The 21,499-nt window shown below is 43.0% G+C and overlaps 1 protein-coding gene across 6 annotated transcripts in view; it reads left to right on the top strand.

The window, feature by feature from the left end:
* Positions 1-17,322, top strand: part of GRID1 (glutamate ionotropic receptor delta type subunit 1) — a 3,001,620-nt gene extending 2,984,298 nt beyond the window's left edge. For 2 of the 6 annotated variants that reach the window (XM_069610765.1, XM_069610764.1), the window contains 2 exons: positions 15,117-15,212; positions 16,299-16,429. In XM_069610765.1, coding sequence (XP_069466866.1) covers positions 15,117-15,167 — 51 coding nt within the window. In that variant the 3' untranslated portion in view covers positions 15,168-15,212; positions 16,299-16,429. Of the gene's footprint in view, positions 1-15,116; positions 15,213-16,298 lie in introns of those variants that run through there. The other 4 variants (XM_069610763.1, XM_069610762.1, XR_011268624.1 and 1 more) reach the window with 3 other exon arrangements.
* Positions 17,323-21,499: the final 4,177 nt, after the last annotated feature.

Raw genomic sequence — 21,499 nt, 5'->3', positions numbered from 1 at the left:
CAACTGTTGTTTAAATGATTTTAGAATATATGTAGAATTATGTTCATAGTCAGAAAAACAAATAGTGATTAAAGAGTCACAATCAGACATGACATTTTGCAGGACATCTTCGTTCATTAACAACTTCCCAAATCAGCATATATCTGGAAGAAGAAAACCTCCCTTCCATGCTTTCTAGTGTATGGACTGTTGGGATTCATTTAATGGGGAAACCCTGTGTAATTGTTAAGGCTGCATGATTACAATCAGGTCCGGGGATACTTTTAGGTCACAAACCCAACTCTGTTTATAGATCAAGGTATACATATAAACAATAATGGAAGAACTGCAATGAGCTAGAAAGCTACAGTTCCCAAGAATTTCTAATTGGGTCAAGCCCTGGATAGATCTCAGATTACATTTGTATGCACATGTTTGACATTTAAAACCACCTTGATTACATCTGTTATTTAATAAAGGATGACATGGTATTCCATATGCAGAATCTTCCTCAGGATCATAAACTTCAGAATTGCCATACGTGTTAGGTAAGATTTTCATATCAATGATAAACCCCACAACTTTTTGCATTACTGATGGATTATTTTCCCTATACCTCAGTGAGTGGGATCCTTTTTCCACACTCACAGATCCCTTTACTCTTTTTAGGAGTGTCATTTATAAGACTCTCCATAGTGTCCTTTTAATTTTATCCTCTTTGACAACTTTTGGCATATACTGCCTATTGTGGCTGGGTTGCCCTTTTGGGTCCCCCTTTTGAGTTTTATCTGTCTAACCTTGTAAGAACTACTGTTCCCAAGGATCGAAAGGATATTGTATCCTCTATACACTTTATTTAGGTGAGACCAGCACACCCCACCCTGTGTGGAGTGCTGGGGAGATACAAAGTGTCTCCCTTTCTCATTTTAACTGTAACATTTCTGTTACAGGGACATGCTTACCTTTAATGGCTGGATGCAGTCAACCTTTTTACAAATTCAGTGCACCTTTACCGCGGGCTGTTTCCACAGCCCCGGTAAAGGCACCCATGCGTGCTCATTTTACCAAAAAGGCCCCTGTTTTCTTTTTTTTCCATTGTAGCATTCCATGCCCTTTCTTGGATCATCCCCTGCCCGCCAGGGTGAGAAAGTATTTTGTGTAATTTCTATCTTCAGCGGGAGACCTCGGTCAAGACCGCCCAAGCTCCAGAGTGTATGTGAAGGCAGGAAGAGAGGGAGGAGTTCAAAACTCTGCAGCCCTTTGTCTTCCAGTTTGACTGCGAGAATCCAGTTAAAACATAGATGTTGGCTATCCTGAAAGGACTGACAACCCCCTAAGTTTGAATGTTGCAAGTCTGTTTGATTGTCTGGGTTCCTGCATAAAAGTACAATCCCAGAAGCTGAAGAGGTAGTCGACCAGTGGACCTAAATTCAAAGAGTAAGAAGAAGAAAACAGGGCTAAGACAATTTCCAGTGACTGGAGAGCTAGCTGTGTGACTGGAGCTTGCGGTTACCCTTTCTTCCAAGTGATCTGAGGACTCTGAAAACAATGATCCTGACCCTGATCCTATTGAGATGCCCTCGGCTCAAGAAGACCTGCATTTTGACCCATCCCACATTATGCTGCAAACTTGCTGGGCTGCCTTTCCCATTGATCCCTGCTGCAGAAGCCCTTCCAGTGTCCTGTCTTCAGTCTTCATGACAAAGATTTCAGCGACCAGGTTTTTGGCTGCAGATTCAAAGTCTCCCCCACTGCAACCTCTTCTTCTGTGCTGAGTAAAGCTTGTGAATAACCTCTTGGCTAGAGCCTTCAGTGTGATCCCTGCTGCAAAAGCCCTTCCCTTGTCCTGTCTTCAGTCTTCATAATAAAGGAATACAGCAACCAGATTTTTGCCTGCAGATCATGAAGACTTCTGGCTGAAACTCTTCTTCCATGCTAAGGTACTGTATTAGCTGGGGTAGTTACTTACATGAAGCCTGTGTGTTTTCTGTAAAGCTTTGGGGTGTTCTTGTGATTGGGAGTCCGCTCATCCAGTTCACCCAGACCCAGTGCTGGAATCCTCCTAGGGTGTCCCTGGACCCTAACTAACTATAAAGTGAACTACTTATTTGTTTGAACAGTCTTTCCCAGGAACTCAATCTTAAAAAAGTATAACAAGTTGGGGGGGTGCTGTTGCGCACATCAAGTATGGCTGCCTAGTGTGAGAGGTCCGACTCGGACACAATCCTTATATGACATAAATCCTCTCAGATTCGTCCCAGACTTAACCAGAAGCTAACACCCGGGACAAGAAACATAAGGCATAATCTGGTAAAAGAGCGGTGGAAAACTGTGGCCGCGTTGCCGAGTTATCGCGTCCGTCAATCTCAGCGATGGAGAGAAGCCCGTGTGGCCGCCTGGAAGCTCCACAAAGACTAAGGCTGTGAGCCGCGGAGGGGGAGGGGCACCGCACGGCTTACAACATCCTGAAGACAAGAAGAGAGCCGGGTGACCGCCCGCCCCGAGACGGCTGTGGCTACACCAGCGATTGCTCCCTGCGACCTGTGGAAGGGGACAGAAGGAGGCAGGAGTGAGAAGGTGGGACCCAGTGGACATAGACTGCTCCCGACCGGAGGGACCGTGATTGCTGCACAGCCGGGCCCCAGCCCAGGGCTCCTAGCGGTGCTGCCCGCGGCTCCTCACGGCGCTGCCCGCGGCTTTCACTGGGGGTATGGACTTTACCCAGAGGCACGTTAAGGAGGAGCCCACCCCCCCACACATACCAAGTAAGTGAATTTGGGCCGTGACAGAGGCCCTACTTCCAATGCCCGTGAGGCGGGCCTTTACAATACACGGCCTGCGGTGGCAGCCACGGCAGGGGAGGGCCCCACATGGTGCCCCACAGCAGCTGTCTTGGCTAGCCAGATATAACCCCAACGAATACGGGGGAAAAAGCACTGATCCTTGGAAGTGGGGGCATCTCGGGTTCCCATCGGGCCGCATCCATGTGACTGAGGGGAGGATAAACATAGGCCCTCAAGTGCAGTATAACTGCCCATGGCCTCAAACCCTAGAACGCGCAGATACAGCTGGGTAACACCGCAGGCCGCCCTCATTGCTGCGGATGCACTGCTGGATGCTCCAACAAGGCCCTCACGAATACAGTCCGGAGGGGTGGCTGGGGGGTTCCCACCAGCACAGAACTGCCGGATCTACTCCTGTATAGAAGCAAATTACCATGTGCTAAGGGCAGACATACAAGGAAACAACCCCACCCCATCTAGAGCCATATAGCGGTGCATTGGCTGATAATACGTGGGAGAACACAGTCCACCCCCAACAGAAAACCACAACACATGGGCTGCAATGAGAAGAAGGGGACAGGAGGGAAAAAGATCGGCCCGATGGATACCTTCACCAGTTCGCAACCACAAGGGGCGACTGGGGGGGATCCATCAGCATCTGATGGGCAGGAGAATGACCCGATGGATCGCCTGGCAACGCTGGTGCAGAATGGATTCATGGCTTTGAACGTTAAACTGGATGATATAGCGGCGACGATCGGATCCCTGAAAGCACGTGTGGAGAAGGAGAGGGCACGTATTACCGAGGCGGAAAACAGGATAAGTGTAAGCGAGGACACGATAGTACAACACAGTCGAGACATAGCCCACCTCCAATCAGAATTACACAAAACTCGAACCAAGTGCGAGGACCTCGAATCGAGATCCCGGAGGAACACCATCCGGATTGTTGGGGTATCGGAAAACTTTGGCAAAGGACCCATGGAGAAACAAGTAGAGACCCTGTTGAAGGACATCCTAGGCGCAGACTCCTTATCGTAACATTTTCTGATTGAAAGGGCCCACCGCACCCTAGCACCGCACCCGAAACAAGGAGCTCCCCCTCGAACTATAATTGCACGGCCCCTTAACTATAGGGACAGAGACACTATACTCCGACTATCGAGGGAAAAAGGAACTTTACACCATGACCAGAATAGAATCCATATATATCCGGACTTCTCGACCACTGTGCAAACGCAAAGGAGCTATGAAGGGGTGAAAAGATAGGTGGGTAGAGATCAGTTGATGGTTTTATAATACTACAGAATGAGAATGGCATTTAAGGCTAGATGGCCCCTGTTCCCTGATGAGCCCCACCACACCCGTGCCTGGGGGCCATGTCCACCCGATCGGGAACCAGTGTATCGGGACTTTACACGGCTGTACAAGCCAATACTCCGACTGTGAACTTGATAAAGCCCTCCTGGGAATCGGATGTGGGTGCTACCATTACTGATAGGTCCTGGGAGAGGTACTGCGAATCGACCAAGAGGGTATCCATGAATGCGGGCCTCCGGCTGATCCAATTTAAGGTGTTGAACAAGTTGAACAAGTTACACTATACCCCCCAAAAAATCGCGAAATTCACACGAAACAGCCCTGGCAGGTGTCAGAAATGCGGGGCCGATCAGGTTGACTCGTTTCACATGTATTGGAGCTGCCCACACATATGTGTATTCTGGGGGGAGGTGGCGAAAATTCAGCAAGAAGTTATGCAGATACTGGCAGACCTCACACCAGTAAAATACCTATTTGGGGATATAGGAAAGAGATCTCAGGTGACCAGAAGGCTCTTTAACATCGCATGCGCCGTGGCCAAAAAGTGCATTTTGCAAAAATGGAAGAGTGTACAGGCACCACAAGTAAATCATTTTCTCAAGGAATTGATGTATGTAAATGAATGTGAGGAGCACTATGTAATGACACTATCAAGCCCATGTAAACCGAAGGACATCTGGGCCCCGGTCAGAGTATATTTATGTGAAATGGACTCGACCAGCAGTAGCCTGGCAGGGCCTAATAATACGCCTACTCTGGAAATACTGCACACTATGCTGAGAGACTGCATCAAATGTTTATGGTATATTCATGCTTCAATTGTCGTTTTGCTGCACTGTTGTATACCACAGCAGTTAATTAAAGTAAAAAAAAAAAATTAAAAAAAAGTATAACAAGTTATTAAAAGTACTTACTTGTGAAAGAGTTATTTGGTACCTGTAACTCTAGGAGTGAACAGTTACAAAAGTAATTATTTACCTTGAATGTGTGTTGTGCCATTCTGAAATGTTTACGTAAGGTTATTGTGTGAATTGGTTGTGCCTCTTCCCCAAATGTAATGCTGTTGGCTTCACTTTACTCTCCCTGTTGCAATATAAATGTATGAGTGCCTCAATTGGGTCTTGCTTCGCCTAACTTGCTGTTAGCCTGCCTAAAATAAGTCTGACTTAGTTTATACTTACCTTTAAATTGGTGGTAACTCCTTTATCAAGTAAATAGGTTTAACTTACCCTTAGTTAGCTCTGTGCCATCCTAAAACAAGTTAAATAGTTATTGCATGCCTCTCTTTGTGTTCCACTGACCTGAAAAGCAACTTTAACTGAATATTACAACATTAGGTTTTACCTGCCTAGAATAGCTGTGTGCCATTCTTAAAAAAAAAGTGTTCTGTAGGCATAGCTGGTCTTGGTCTGCCTGGTGCAATCCTGAATTAGTGTCAACTTAGTCTGGGTTCCACTGAGCTGAAAAGCAACTGTAATTGTATATTACACCCAAAGGTCTTACCCCAGAATAACTGTGTTATCCTATAAGTAGTTAGAGGTCTATACTGTTCCTTGAATCTATGTTCCACTTTTCAGAAAAGTATCCTGGTAACAGGGTTGGTTGAATGCGTGATTTCTTTGTTAAGTGTTACTATGGGCACAGGGTCCAGCCTCAAGCCAATTTGAGAATGGACACACAACTACAAGCATGTACTTGGAAGAAGTACATCTCTCTTGCATATCAATATAGTCAATATGTAAGTGCATGAAGTGGCTTCCGGTCGTGGCAGTGTTCCCAGTACAACTCTCAATGTGTGACGTGGCAGAAACTTCTGGAAAGTCATGCAGTTATTTATGAACTCAGCGACACTCTGAAGGGCCTGTCCAGTGAAAGGCATTGGGAGCTTGTAGAACACTGTCGGGAGAGCGCTTCCATTCAAGGTACTACCCATTTTGACTGACAAAAATCAATCGAATGGTACAATTTGACCTATTTCGGCCAGTACCATTCGATCGATTTTTATAAATACAGCACATGTGGAGCAGGGGTTACGGGGGTGTCACCTAACCCCATGTTCAGTATTTGGGCTTGGGTGTTGCAGGGGTGTCACCTGCTTCCAAAAAATTGGAGGTTGGGGGCCAATAAAACAACAAAAAAGGGACCCTCTGGCATCGACCCACAATAGAGTGATGGATCTGACACTACGGGTTTGCAGGGGAAGCTGCAGCGACCAAGCAGTTAATTAGGAGAGGGGGTGGGGTGGTGGCGAAAGGTAAATTTTGTGTTGTTTGGCTCAAGTGCAATTCAATTCGCTGTGAAATTGACACTTCGGTCCAACAACCCAGAACCCTATCAAGGCAGCTGGCCAGCGAACAATTTGTTCTACAGCTCAGCCCTGTGGAAATGCGCAGGTCACCTTTGAGAATAAAGTGACCTGCTAATTTCCAGAAATGGGTAATCTAAAAATAGAGTATCCTTGGCTCTATTTTTAAATGCCCCATTTTTTAAGGATCTGGGTCAAAATCTACATTTTGAAAAAATGTCAAAATGTTCACACTATGAGAGGGAAAGGAGAGAGGGGGAGAGTGATGGGTGAGATGTGATATGCAAGAATGCAGAGGGAGAGCAGTGGGTCAGAGGAGGAAGCAGTGCACAAGAGAGCAGAGGAAGCAGTGATGCGGTGGGCAAGAAATCTGAGAGCGAGAGGAGGTAGTGCCAGGAAGCAGAGAGGAAGAAGTTGGCCGGAAAGAGGCAGTGAGCTGCAGATTGGCAAAAAGGATGAGTGAAGAGTGTGATAGAATGGAAAAAAGGATGCAAGATGCAGAAGCAGCACAAACAAATGAATGACTATATTGTGGGGGGAATTGTAGAATGTAAGGTGTGAGTTGGGAGTATGATTTGGAGTGTTGCAGGGGTTGGGGACTGCAAATTGTGACTTGAAAGTGTGACATAGCATGTAAGTATTTGTATGAAAGAGTGAGAGGTTCAGGAATGCAAGTTGTGATGGGGAGTTGGTGAGATGTGTGATGTGTGTTGGTGAGAGAGGTGTGTGGGTGTTTGGGGAATTGGAGAACATAGAAGGGGAATATGTTCACCATTACAACTGATAATGATCAATTTAGTTAATACAATTAAATAGGCATGCACATTAAACCAGAAATGTAGTCAAAACAAAAAACGATTCTGCCAAGCCAGAGACATCTGGGACTCTTCCTATTAAATACAAAAGATGCATAATAATGACACCCTGGCTCTCTTGTAGCCTTGCACTCTGCTTCTTTCATGCACTGTGGCAATCTTACACCCTCCAGATAAAACAAATGTCCTGCATAAATGCTGAAATAAATACAGGTTTGTGCCGCAATATTTGTCATTTCATGCTGCAAATTTTGCCATTTTATGCCGCAATATCCTGAAAGGTCTGGTTAAAGTTTTCTGGTAATTCATTTTTTTCTTTGCTCACTTTTATCACTGCTATTAGCAGTATGTTTTCTTTTTCACCAGGAAACATCACATGTGACCCCTCTAGCAGATATACAGCTTCTTTTGCTGCCCTGTCTGCTCTTTCGTTTCCTAGTGAGATAAAATCTTACCCTCCTGTATGGGCTTTGCACTTTATTAATGCTATTTCTACCGGGAGTTGTAAGCGGGTTGTTGGTGCAGCTGCACCATTCCCCACTGCTGGTTGGGTGGTACCTCCACTGCAACCAATGGAAGCCCTCCCTGCTGAGCTTGTGGAACGACAACAGGCCCTTTGAATACTGATCCCTCCATATTTATTTTCACCATTTTTTGGAACTAATTTGTTTTCTGCTTTTATTGCATTATCAGCTGTTTCCTTATCCTTCCCCTGCTTCCTTTTGCAATATTGTACCATTGTTGCCTGTATCTCGGCCCACCCTTTTGAATCAAATCCTGATATCTTTTCAAAAGAAGTCTGCACATCTGCGGGGGGCCCCCCTCACTAAGATGTGGTAAAAGAAGGGTATATTTTCGTCCCATGACTGTTTATTTTCCTGTGTCCACATTTCTTGTATGGATTTTGTGTATTCCACAGGGTCCTCACCAGGCTCCATTTTACGAGCAAATATACCCATGTCTGATGTATCTGGATTGAGCTCCCTTAGAGCCTTCCAAACATGTGCTCGATAGTTATTAAAAGGTGCTCCATTATGTATATTGGACCTTCATTTTACCTCAGCATATCCAGCCTGGTGCCGTATTTTGTCACTTCTCTCCCTAACCAATACTGCCAATAAAGTTTGCATGTCCATATGGCCAATGAGATTCCCGCTGTCTCTTTCCCAAAAACATAGATCCACCTGCTCGCTCCGCCATTAATGAAGGCAAACTGTAAACTAAATTGTCCCTGTCAATTGTCTGCCATGGTATGTGACTAACCTCCCCCTTGCTTTCTGCAAAAGGGGCATCTGTGTGCGCGCTCTGCATTTATTACCAAGTTGTGGTCTCTTGGTTGCCACTATTCACATTTTCTTTCTCTGAAGCCTATTTCCCCAGTCACCCAGAGACTCTTCTCTTTCATCCTCTTCACTCTCATTCCTTCTCCTTTCCTGTCTCTTATCTGTCAAATTGTGTGTGTCCATTTCATCACCCACATGATCGCTATCTGCCCTGTCTTCCCAGTCTGATATGGTGTGCCCTTTTTCTGCAGTATTGGTTTTACTATTGTCTCAGTGCTGTCCCTAATTGCCTATTTTAAACTTTATGTGTCCTTCTGTCCACTTCTGTTTGTTGGATCCCGTCTTGTGTTCCTTTCCTTTTTCCTCTATTTCCCTTTTCATTGCTTTTTCTGCTTCCTTGAACACACTGTCATTTAAATATGTCATCCTCCATTTCTCGTTCTTGCTAATGGTGCTTGTGTCACCCTCTTTCTTTTTATATGTGTCTTCCTTGTTTTGAGGCACTTGCGTTGGATTTGTTTAACCTGCAGCTGGTTTTAATAATGGGTATATCGTATAGGGTGGGATCGGTGCCCTTCCCTGCTCCTCCTCCCCTTTAATTTTCTCTGCCTCTTTTTCTTTTTCTTCGTACAATTTGCAGAGCCCTAAAATATCTTGTCTCTTTTTAAACTTGGTATCTTTCTATGCAGCCAGCAAGTATGAATACTTACTGTCTATAATATAGTTTCCTCCACGGGCCATTCTTTAAAACACTTTCCCAGTGTTTCATGTACCCATCCATAATGGTACTTTGTTATTTTCTCACAATATTGGGGCAATTTTTTCTGCACATGTGATTAATTGGTTCATCCATCCAATAAGACGTCATTGTCCATGTCGTAATCCCCTTTTTTTTGTTTAAATATCCTTCTCTCCCTTTTCCCTCTTTTGCTTTATAATTTTAAACCTTTAAATGCTCACTCTTTTTGCAATCGATCCCACTCACTCAATTGTATTCTTACCACTTCACTCGATCATGCTATGTTCATTTGTTCTGGCCTTCTTCACAGGCGCTGCCGTTTCACACCTCGCACTCAATACTTGCACACACTGGCCTTCTCCACAGGCCTGCCTTGTTATATTGTATCAGTACAGAAATGGCATTGACCCCATGCCCACCACCTTAACAGCGAAGCCCTATGTTAGCACGTGAGAAAAAGCGCTTAATCATCTCCTCACTAGACTGCATCATTTACTCATGCTACGTGGCTCTGCAACTATTTGTCAGTTATTTCGGCTCTGGCTCTACCATTTTTCCACAGTTACATAAAACAAATAATACAATAACTTTTCACAACGCAATTACAGACAGTTGCTACTTACAAAATACATGTGTGCATGTCCCTCAAAATAATTCTTCCCCAAAGAAAAGAAAATGAAGCAACTATACCAATTGCCTGCACTATGCGCAACTCTTTTCTAACAAGGTCTGCCACTTACTATGCAACCCTCTCCTCTAGCGCAGATGTGCCATCCCCCACCTGCTCCCTATCTGAACGGCAGACCTAACATCTAAGACTACTACAGTCAATCACCCTCTCGACCACTAATGAGGGTGCGTTCTATACACCATAAAAAGAATCCCTCCCGCCCCTTGTACTTTTGTGCACTGGTACACTCACGTATCCTTTTAGGAGATTCTTCACTTCTCTCGACCTCAGAGTCTCCCTTTAAAGGCCAGCACTTTGTCAGCGGTATGGCAGCGCCGGACCAGGTGGGCCTTTGGGAACACAATGTCCACGGACCTCCTCGCACTATAGCTCTGCATCATCTAGTCTAACTCTGCCCCCCGTATTATGATGTTGTCCCTTCAGGATTCTCATGAACCATATGGGACAGCACCAGCCTTCCATTTTAGGCCATAATTTTTTCAGATTACCACCATCAAAGGCTGCCAGGAAGTCAATAAAAATGGTGTACAAGGCCAAACCACCTGGTGCCGAGGCCCTTGGAAACAATATGTCCATGGCCCTCAGGTTATGGGTGGTTGAACTCCCTGTTCGGGAATCCTGACTGTGTAAATTGTAATTAGTTTCTGTTACCCCCGCACCTGAAGGGCCCGTAGGACAAGTAACATCCAAGACAACAATCTATAGTTCTCTGGCATAGACCTGTCACCTTTTATATAGACCGGGAGAAGTATAGATTGTTGCCACAAGGCTGGAATTTCCAGTAATAGGCATACCTGATCAGAAGAGATTTAAAGGATCTTAGCCCATCTCTTGGGGTCTTGTTTTAGGGCCATATTTGCAAGTCTGTTGGGGCCAGGAGAGCTAGAATTCTTTAACTTCGATATTATTAATTCTATATCGTCCTTGCTAGTCAACAGAGGCCATCCCACAGGTGTATACGGCTTCTCTTATGGGACTACTATCTTTGTTCTTTATATACTTTAGCCACTCAATGTCCTTAATTGGGTTCAATATTTTCTTCCTATTCACCCCCTTGACCTTATTTAAAAACGACCATTCATTACAATGTATACCATTTCTCAGTGCTCCTATCATAGTTTGCCATTGGCTATTTTTGATCAAATACTTCCAGTGATTAAGCCAGGAATTGTATTCTTTCTTAATTGCCATGAGCAAACTATGCTTCTCGTGGTGCGTGCAGCCTAAATTGCATACCGCACGCAACCTGCGTCTCTGTATCGCCTTATCTAAATACTGAGCAATTGTCTCCAAAAGACTCCCTCTTATTGAGATTATTGGACAGACAGATGGATTTATCAAACCTTTGTGGATTGTTGGCAGAGTATACAAAATTGGCATCATTGGATTGTCTACCCATAGGAATATCTTTGTCTGATTGGTTATCATGCCTCTCCTTCCTCCACGACTTTGTTGATCAATATACTCACCTGTTCTGTTGGGTCGTACAGGTTTTCTCTATACTTTTCCCTGACGTCAAGGTGACGCTTAATCCCTCTCAAGTAATCTATTTTATCCATCAGCACAAGCCCTTCACCCTTGTCGGCTAGCTTGACGGTAATTTCTTCATTGTCCAACAACTCTCCTAATACTTGTCTCTGCCGATGGGTAAAATGCATGTGTCTTTTTGCCTTACATTGCATTTTCCCTAAATCACCAAGCACCCTTTTCTCAAATATTGTTAGTACTGGGTTTTGAATATTGGGGTTAGATGTGCTCTTTGGTGTAATCTCCAAGAATTCAGGTTCCTCAGGCTCATCCATTTCCTCAAGTGATTCAAAGTAGACTGGGTTTCAATGTCCTCATCAACTAGAAGACATCCATTGTCCCTTGCAGAAAAGTACTAGTGTATTGGGGTGCAAAAAAAAGTAATTTCTGTAAAACTATTTTTTGAAACCTAGTTAGTTGATAGCATGAAAGGAAGCCTGCCATCTTGCTTCGGCTCTCGAGCGCCCCTCGCTGTGAAGTTTTGAAATGTATCAGGACCAGAGGAATCCATGCTCTAACGTTTTCTAAAAAAAACAAGTTCCTCTCAGAATCTAGAAATTAATTGGCCACTTCTACACTTCTAGGATATATTTAAGAACAGACTCTGTGTTGACCAGTAGACAACCACCTCCTTACACTGAGAGGTTAGGCCAGAGATTGGTGCACTAATGAGCCACACCAACTAATCACCTCACACTTTATCTAAATAGCCTTTCTTTGGGGGAAAGTGTGAGAGAGGGAGAGAGAGAAAGAGAGAGAGAGAGAGAGAAAGAGAGAGAGAGAGAAAGAGAGCGAGAGAGAGAGAGAGAGAGAGAGAGAGAGAGGAAAGAGAAAATTAGAGATAGAGATAGAGAGCGAGACTACAAGAGAGGGAGAGAGAGTGGATATGGACTGAAGACATGGATTAAAGTTTTCTGATTGTAAAAATGAAGAGGGAGAGTTGTTTGTCCTTAGCCCTCATAATGGCCTGGTTCGGTTTCCACAATACTTCCTTTGCTTCATTGCTTGTGCTGCAGTCTTGTACACCTACCTCATTTGCATCCACGCCCATACAGTGCATATACTCTTCTGACTGACTCATGCACATTTTTACGATCCTGTTATGTGGAGCCAAAACTGAGATGGACCAAAGAGTTGGTGTCCACTCAAACTCTCACATTGAAGGAAAGTGATAATGAGGAACTAAAAGAAAGACATGTCAAAGCAATTTAAAAAGGTGGGCAACCAGTGTCAAAAGTAAATACATACAGATGAGCATACCAGTTGAAATCCTTAATTATACACATATTTGATTTGATGTCAATGTTTCCAGCACATATTCTTATTTGATACATTGTTTATGTTTCTGGACAAATTCTTCTTCTTGGAATCACAGACTCTGAGGTAGGAATACATAAATCTGCTGTAAGGGTTATTCGCTCTGCCTTGACCAAGAAGCATGGAGATTAGAGATCGTTTTCTGGATACAAAACTGCATTTGCATATGGTCAACACTGCATTCTGTGCTTTGGTACTTAAATGACTCTCATTGGGAGAAAAGTAGAAAAATATTGGGCCAACGTCTGACTTGCCATCTGTAGGACTCCATAACATTGTAGGAGAACAAGTCAGTCAAAGCTTATTGTGATATATCCATGGGTGACCTGCTCCCGTGGTGCAGCTCCAGTGGGTCAGAGCTGAAGCAGTGTGTTTCACAGGGAGCTCAGCTTTCAGGCCATCTGAAGGAAGTGTTCAGTGAGGCAGACGCTCAATTCATGTCTTGTGAGATAGTCTCTCAGATTCATGTAATTTTCATAGTTCTACTTGTGAAGAGGGAGGAATGTATTAACTTTAAAGTAGGAACTATGGCTCACAGATGTGTCTATGGATCTGGTCTTCCTTATCTTAAATCACTAATGCATCAGTATCACCCAACCAGAGTATTGCGTTCCTCAAACAAAATGCAGATCACCTGCCCAAGTTACAGGTGTGCAAACAGCCTTAGAAGAACTTTTCCAGTAAAAGCAGCTAACCGCTGGAGATCATTAGCTATTGCTCTGAGAGAAGAACCCGATTTAGGAGTTTTCAGGAAATCTTTAAAAACCCTGCTCTTCAAGTAACTAGCTCCCATTCCAAAATCTGGTCAGGGATTTAATTCCACCCCGTTTATTGATGTGTGTCGCTATTGTGTAAATGTTGCTGTGCTCCCATGCCTGTGGGCTTTCGGCGCATTACAAACAAATACATAAATACATTACATAAAACATGGTAGGTGATGGAAGCGTTTGGGACACTCTTGTGAGGGTACACTATGTCTTAGCAATTCTGGTGTATTAACCACAAATCTGGATTTTTGAGAACTTCATTGAGGAATGCTCTGCACATGACACACACATGTGCTGCATTAACACCTATGCAGATGAATAGTGACATAAGTGAGGATTGTAGGGACTGATGAAATGCTATAGATACTGAAGGGTAACCTCTGTCATTTTGAGATGCTGATTATGTAGATGGGAGTTTAAGCATGAAGAGCAGATGAGCCGCTGCTTTGGAAGGATTTATGTGGGAGAATGGACAATATGGGCATTCTGGTGGGACAGAATATGGTTCTGCTGCTGCAGGAGACAATGACATCTAATGTTGTAAGTTTGTAAAAAAAATTGAAAGATTTACTCGGTCCCTGATTAGTGACAAAAGGGACGCAAGCCTTTTTTCCTTAGCATAACTCAAATACCACCTGATAAGAAACAGAGCTGTGTAACTTTAATTGAGTGTGATGATTCCATTGAATTGTTTTTTCACTTGAATTCTCGACAACCACCGACATGTGTCAAGCAGTAGCCATAAGGGTTAATAAATATGCAGATGCAATTCCCATGGCACCACTTACCAAATGTTAGTCTTTCAGCCTTTTTTTCTGCAAGATTTAATTACACAACTCATACTGAAACCTTCCAGGTGGTTGCTGCCAGACTGCTGTCTTTGTTGAGTGTTAGACTACACTCACCCCTCTGCACACATTGACTAGAGTCAGGGACAGTCCCTTTTACCTATTCTTCTTAGGTAGACGTTGCACCATCCGCCATCTGGGGACAGGCACCCCTGCTAGGGCTAGGGTGTTGTTCCTGAGGGCCAGATAGCTCACTGTATTGCCCCATGTGGTCATTTCAATGTCTTGTCATTTGTTTTGATTTAATGTACATGTTTTTCTCCCAAAGAACCGTTTACATTGTGTACCGATTCAAAATGTGTTTCATGGCATTTTTAAAATACGTCAGCAAAAAGAATGTACAATAGCTGCTCAAAACCTGGCTATAAGCAAAAAGCACAGCCCATGACTATTATAACTAACAAGCCATTCTGAGCATCGCCTGTGATCCAAAGGCAGACATTATCATGCCAGCCATTAGTCTGGTCTGGTAATTTCTAAAATAAGTCTCTGGAGATTGCTCAAGTCACCAGAAACCCATGCCAGTGTTAAGGAAACAGTATTCCCAAACTAAATGTGTTCTCTTTGAATTGGAAGCAGGAACCTTCATTTCATTGAAAAAACTATCCAAATTGGCAATACCACAATCAGGCTACCTTTTCCACCATTCAAATACTGCTATTATATACTAAACAGGAAATTCCGGGTGGGAGACGTGTATTTATACTCAAGGGAAAGGGCTAAGACATTTTCTTTCATTTAGGGGAATCAGGGCTGCCAGGCGACCGGACATGACCTCACCCTCATGGAATAAGTGATGAGTTAATGAAGATCTGATCTTGTTAAATAAAGATTTTGAGTAAGTAGATTGATCATTAATGTACATATTCAGGATCCTTCCATGAACAAGGGGGTTCTAAGTCTCAAATTCCTTTTGTCAACCGGTTTGAAATAGAAATATTAACAATGAACAGACAATACTTGTATGTTGATAATCTCCTCTGCCACAGTATTTCCTGCATGGTAGCTTTCAATTCTGTTCATATGCTTAAGAAAGTGATGGTCTGATATATGGGTCTGCAGCCTGTATCTTCATTTGTTTTTGACAATGATTTCTATGTCTCCTCACTATTGACTATGCTGCCTAGGGCTGATGGGAGTTGTAGTACAAAACATGTGGAGAGTCACAGGTTGCATATCACCAGACTAGAAGATATCATACCAGGGACAGGTTCTAGAGTACCATGTACATCTTGAAATGTCCTACAACATAATTATTTCCCATGATTGCTTCAGTGAGAACAGCCTTTCCTATGACTGGGAAATTAAATGCAAATGACTCTGAGGGACAAAGGGGTTATTGATCTAAAATCATGAATTGATTTCCATATGCAATGCATTTACCTTCGCAAAACAAGTCAGTAACCAGGCAGAAACAAATGATGATTAATCTAGAAATTATTTCATTTCTATTGTAGTAAATATTATCTTTAAAAGTTGGAAGGAATCAGTTATATGCTATATACTTATTTTTTTAGATCAAATCATCTCTCTTGTGGAATTGGGAACTCCTTTGGATGTAATGATGAGGCCTGTTGGTGGCAGATGAGTTAAATCTGTTTAAAATTATTAGTTATAATTTCAGAATATTTGTGGGATGCATTCCAAATTAGGGGTTCCCCAAATTGTTTAGGTTGTGCAGGACCATTCTGCCTGTAAATTATATATGGCTTCACTGCATTTGACCATTTATTAGGAACATATTTCTTTAACCTTTTAAAAAATGGTAAACCCATGAAAAATCTGGTTTTACTAAAATTAAACAATTGATATACAATTGATTAGTTTAACCACGTTTAGCCTTTTTGTTACTTGACATTGCCTGACATTGTTTATGACGTTTATAAACAAATGTACTTTATTTTTGTGTTATTTCTATAAATAGGATAAAGAAGTGAATTTGGAACAAGTCCATCGACGAATGAACAGTTTGATGGATGAGGACCTTGCCCACAAGCAGATCTCCACAGCTTCCATTGAAATATCAGCCCTAGAGATTGGAGGCATGCAGTCAAGTCAGACGCTAGAACCAGTCCGGGAGTACCAAAACACGCAGCTTTCAGTCACCACCTTTTTATCTGAACAATCGGGTCATGGAAGTGGCAGGACACTAACCTCTGTCAGTGGCAGCAACCTCCCTTTGCCACTTAGCAGCTCTGCAACCATGCCCTCCATGCAATGCAAACACAGATCACCAAATGGAGGACTTTTCCGCCAGAGCCCTGTAAAAACACCCATGCCAATGTCATTCCAATCCATGCAAGGGGGAATCATTCCAGAATCCATTGAACCTTCTCATGGAACATCCATATAATTAAAAAACACGAACCAGCAGAGCTTTTTAATACAATGTAAAGAAAAAAAAGAAAAAAAAACTCTTACATTTTTCTTGTACATAATCTGTAAATAATGAAAGAATGGAGTGGGGTAAAAGTGTATTTTGAATATTCCCAATTTTTGAAGTCAGTAAACAAACGTATGAATGACTTTGTAAATTTTGTTCTATATGAATAAAAAAAAGGCAAAATAATTGTGACCGTTCTCAAGTGCCAAAGCAGACCTGTTACTGGGACTGAGGGCAGTGTAAAACATGTTTTTTTTCATGGATTGTTCTCATTTTATTTTATTCTTCATGACCTGTTTCCTGTTCAAACAAAGTCTGCCATCCATTTACTTTCAAAACAATCACTGCTCCGCACTTCCCTGGAGCCCTGTCAGAAAAGGCCGCTTGGAAAATGTAACAACCAGCGACACCGAAAGCAAGTAGCAAAACCTTTTGGAAAAAAATGGAAATAAAAAAAAAGAAAGAAATTGAACTCTCTCCTTTTAACAAGAAAGGCTTTGGGATTAAATCTCCACAGAATTTATAGGCTAAAGCACTGGTTTATTAAATTGTATTTTATGTGTAATCCGCATTGTGTCTGTTGATTTCACATTTGGCGCATGTAGATTGTATGATGTCGGATGGGAAACTAAGAAGTTTGATCAGAAATTAATTCATTGTGCAAAATCCAGGTTTTGAAGCTACAAATGCCTTGTAAGTTTAAGGGTAATTCTCTCATTTTCCTTTAAATTGTTGTTGCCCTGTTTCTGATTCATTCATCTTGATCCTCCCTCTACGATAAGTGTAGCCTCCCTTTGTCTTTCATCAGCTGGCGCAGTCTTGGGCATCTGCATAGCGTTGTGCCTCAAATGATGACAATCAGCCACACTATTTTGACAGCTATCTTCAATCAATACAGCGAAAACATAATCAAGGTTTCTTATCAATGCTTTTTGTCCATATTAGAGGTTTTCTGTCATCACTGAATATGTACAATCATTTACTAACTGCACATTGTCTATCTTTGATATTCCAAGATACTTAGGGCCCGATTCATGGATTTAATTGCATGGTTCAAAGTGTATTTGCACTGCCGACAGAAACCCTGATTCATGGAACTGTGCAAACTGTATGTTTGCAGTGCAAAGTTATTGCAAAGTTAATGTTGTACTGCGAAAATGACTTTGCACTGCAAAAATACAATTTGCACAGTTCCATGAATCAAGGTTAGGGTCGGCAGTGCAAAGTTACTTTTAGTGTAAACTCTCTTTGAGCCATGTTTGGCCATACAAATTCCACGGATCTGGCCCTTAGCAATTTTAATGGCCAAATATTCTTTGGTGAACATTTTCCAATAGGGAAACAATAAAGAATACTTAAACCTACCCCCCATGTATAAGAAGATTCTGCAATCCTTGTCTACACATGTATGGCTGTTTCATCTCTCTTGATAGTCCTTGGCCTCCTCTCTTGCTAATGAGCTCTAATTGTCGTTTTCTAAAACGTAAACATGGTATTCAATATCACTGTTTTGCCCATTGTTTAGGGAGATGGGCTAATGTGTGCAACATGCTGAAGGCAAGCCGGCTCTACACAGTTCTATGATGGGGAGAGAATATGAGCTCCTTGAGCTTTTGGACAATTCATATGTGCAACAGGACTCGAGGGAAATATGTTTCCGAATGTTTGGTAACGTCTGTGGACCTTTAAGTACTTATTTTGGTTGTTTTCAGCTTTTGACAACCTTTTACGGCCTGATTCATTGAACTTTTAGAGTAGTGCAAAGTGACTTGGCACTGCCAACAAACAACCCGATTCATATCGCGGTACAAGTGTATTTTTACAGTGCACAGTCACTTTGGACTGCGAAAGTACTCTGTGCACCGTGAATTAGGCCCGTTTAGCACGGTGCAAAGAGTACTCTTCAGGGTGTTTGTTTGCAGTGCAATGTCACTTTGCACCACGCTAAAAATGTGATGAATTGGGCCCTTTGTCACTACACCCACAGGACTCTGCTGCAGCTCTATAAAGAGGTTTCATTCAGAAATTGGTGTTTTTTTCCACCATACAATAAGAACGGCCACGTGTTCCTGTTAAAGTATATGATTATTGTGCAAATGGCGAAATTGAGCTTTCCGTGGATTCCTGTTTTGAATATATTTGCATTCAACACAATGTGATGTATTGAAATATTGGCAACAATTTCACGATTACAGATATAGCAAGCACATGTTATAGATTGTTATGCACACAACATGGATTATTTAAAAAAGGCTATACATAGCTTTGCCCTCAGTATTCTATGGGACAGGTGCAGAGATGTTGCTTACGTGTGTATTTTGATGGTAACAATCATTTGTTTTCTGAAACTCCTTTTCTCAGCTTGGATAACTAAAATGTTTTAATTGCAAATCGGTTTCCATGTACCTAGCATGACCACGGAATGAGTTGTGTGCTGGTAAGCACTAATCGGATTTCAAGCTTTTATGTGGAAAGGCCAAGTATGCCAATTAGTGCCTATGGGCCTCATTACACGGACGGCGGTAAGGGTTAACGGTCACCGTTAATGGCAACGGTGACCGTTAACCCTTACCGCCGTACTACGAGGTCCCTTAGCGGGTTGGTGCTTTAACGCCTGCTTTTTGCAGGCGTTAAAAACCAACCCGCTAAGGGACCTCGGAGCTAATTACGGCACCGCAAAATTGCGGTGCCGTAATTAGCGCCTTCCCCATTCCCATAGAGCCCTATGGGGCAGAAATGGGAATGGGGAAGGGCAATGGCGGAAGGGGGATTTACCGCCCCACCAACCTTGGAATGGGGCGGTAAATCCCCTTTCCGCCAAGGCGGTGCCGGTATTTCACCGGCATGAGCCATGGCGCTAATAGCGCCATGGCTCACCGCCTTCCGTGTAATGAGGCCCTATGTCTTCGGTGTCTGCTTTGGTCCATAACTGAACATACCATAAAGGAGATGTCAATGATGTTGTCTTGAAAACCTGTTTTTGAATGTGTATAATTGTGTATAGGTAAACACATTCAGAATACACATCTAGAAATGCTCATATACTCTGTTATTCTACGTTATGTCACTTGGATTTACACCACACACCAATTTGGATGGTCTGCAGGTGCTCTGGCGGATATGCAAACAGGATGGGTCGGTTAGATTAGGAGGAAAACACAGAGAATGCATGATAGCTAAGCAGTTCTATTACTGTGCACTTCCGAGGTATCTGGGTAATGTGTGCTGGGATGTTTCTAGAAGGTTTGTGTTGATGGTTTAGAGACAATAGCCAAAACATTTTACAAAACAGGTGATAGAAATGTCCTGTTTTATTAGTGAAGTTGCCTCCCTCTTCCCCCTCAACCCCCCCCCCCGCTTTCACACACTGCAATGTGCAACATTTCCTTTCATTTGATTTAGTATTTGTGATCCCTCAACGAACTAGAGAGGAGGAGGAAGGAAAATCAAGGACTTCGGAAATATGTGTTTTCCCGCTTGGATAAACGAATACGTTTCAACAACATATCCAGCAAGACTCCAAAGGATTAACCAATTCGTGGAAGCTCTTTCAACATTGAGGGAGTTGAGGATCAGAGAAGCAGCATATAAAGGTCCTCTGAATGAACAATTCATGTTAAGAGGGTTAGGGTAAAATCTTTAGAATACATCCATTGGCAGACAGGTATCATAACACTCTTTTTCATTGTTCATTATGGGGGTGGCATTTCTGCTCACACCTTAAGAGATATAAGTACCGAATTGTGATTTGAATGACACACTTTACGATTGGGTGCTGTATGGAAGACAGAAGACATGGGGCCTCATTACGAGGTAGGAGGTAGCCATGGTGCTAATAGCACCATGGTACCCCCTTACCGCATTCTGGGTCCGGGTTCCCGAAATAGGGACTTACCGGGTCATTCCATCCTTGGAGGACCCAGTAAGTCCCCATTCCGGGAACCATTCCCCATTCCCATTCGAGCCCCCATAGGGCTCAATGGGAATGGGGATGGAGCTAATAACGGTACCGCAATTTGCGGTACCGTTATTAGCTCTGAAGTCCCTTAACGGGTCCCTTCCATAATGCCTGGTAAAACCGGTGTTAAGGAAGGGACCCGCTAAGGGACCTCGGAATAGGGTGTTAAGGGATTACCGGCACCGGTGTCCTTACCGATGCTGGTAATCCCTTACCACCTACCTCGTAATGAGGCCCAAGGTATCAAACAGTAAATCAGACACTAGTGATCATAGTTCAAGGTTGTTTACTGAACTTCAGTTGAGTTTGAAAAAGGCCTATCTAATCCTAAATCTAAAGATGGAAGCAAGCTAAGACCATCAAACAATAATAACGCAGTCCTAGTCGTGAATGTCAAACTAAAATGGCCTATACTGATAAACCTATTGCCAATCCTTACGTCTAAATACAAATGGTGTGGAAACAATGTTATGCAAAAGGAAAGTGTTCAAGAAACGATATGTCAGGATATTCAACCCATTGGCATCCTTTCGCCACGTTTTCAGCACAGGACAAGGTGGCACACTCAAGCTTAGGGCTTCTTGAGCATGAGGATGCAGTTCAGGACTTCAACATCATGGCCTTCTGTGGCAAAGTCTCTTTGCCATTCAAAGGCTCTTATTTCAGAGGGCCTGATGCAACACGACAAACAACAAAGTTCCTTTCTCCTTAGGATTTCACATGCTCAAATTGTGGAGTGATTATCCGTTCACCTCTGATCCACCTGCGCCGCGCTCAGATCCAC

This window comes from Ambystoma mexicanum, chromosome 8, assembly GCF_040938575.1.
Source record: "Ambystoma mexicanum isolate Mex_15411 chromosome 8, UKY_AmexF1_1, whole genome shotgun sequence".
Lineage (NCBI taxonomy): Eukaryota > Metazoa > Chordata > Amphibia > Caudata > Ambystomatidae > Ambystoma > Ambystoma mexicanum.
The sequence above is the reverse complement of the archived record's forward strand: the minus strand, read 5'-3'. Positions and strand labels throughout refer to the sequence as shown.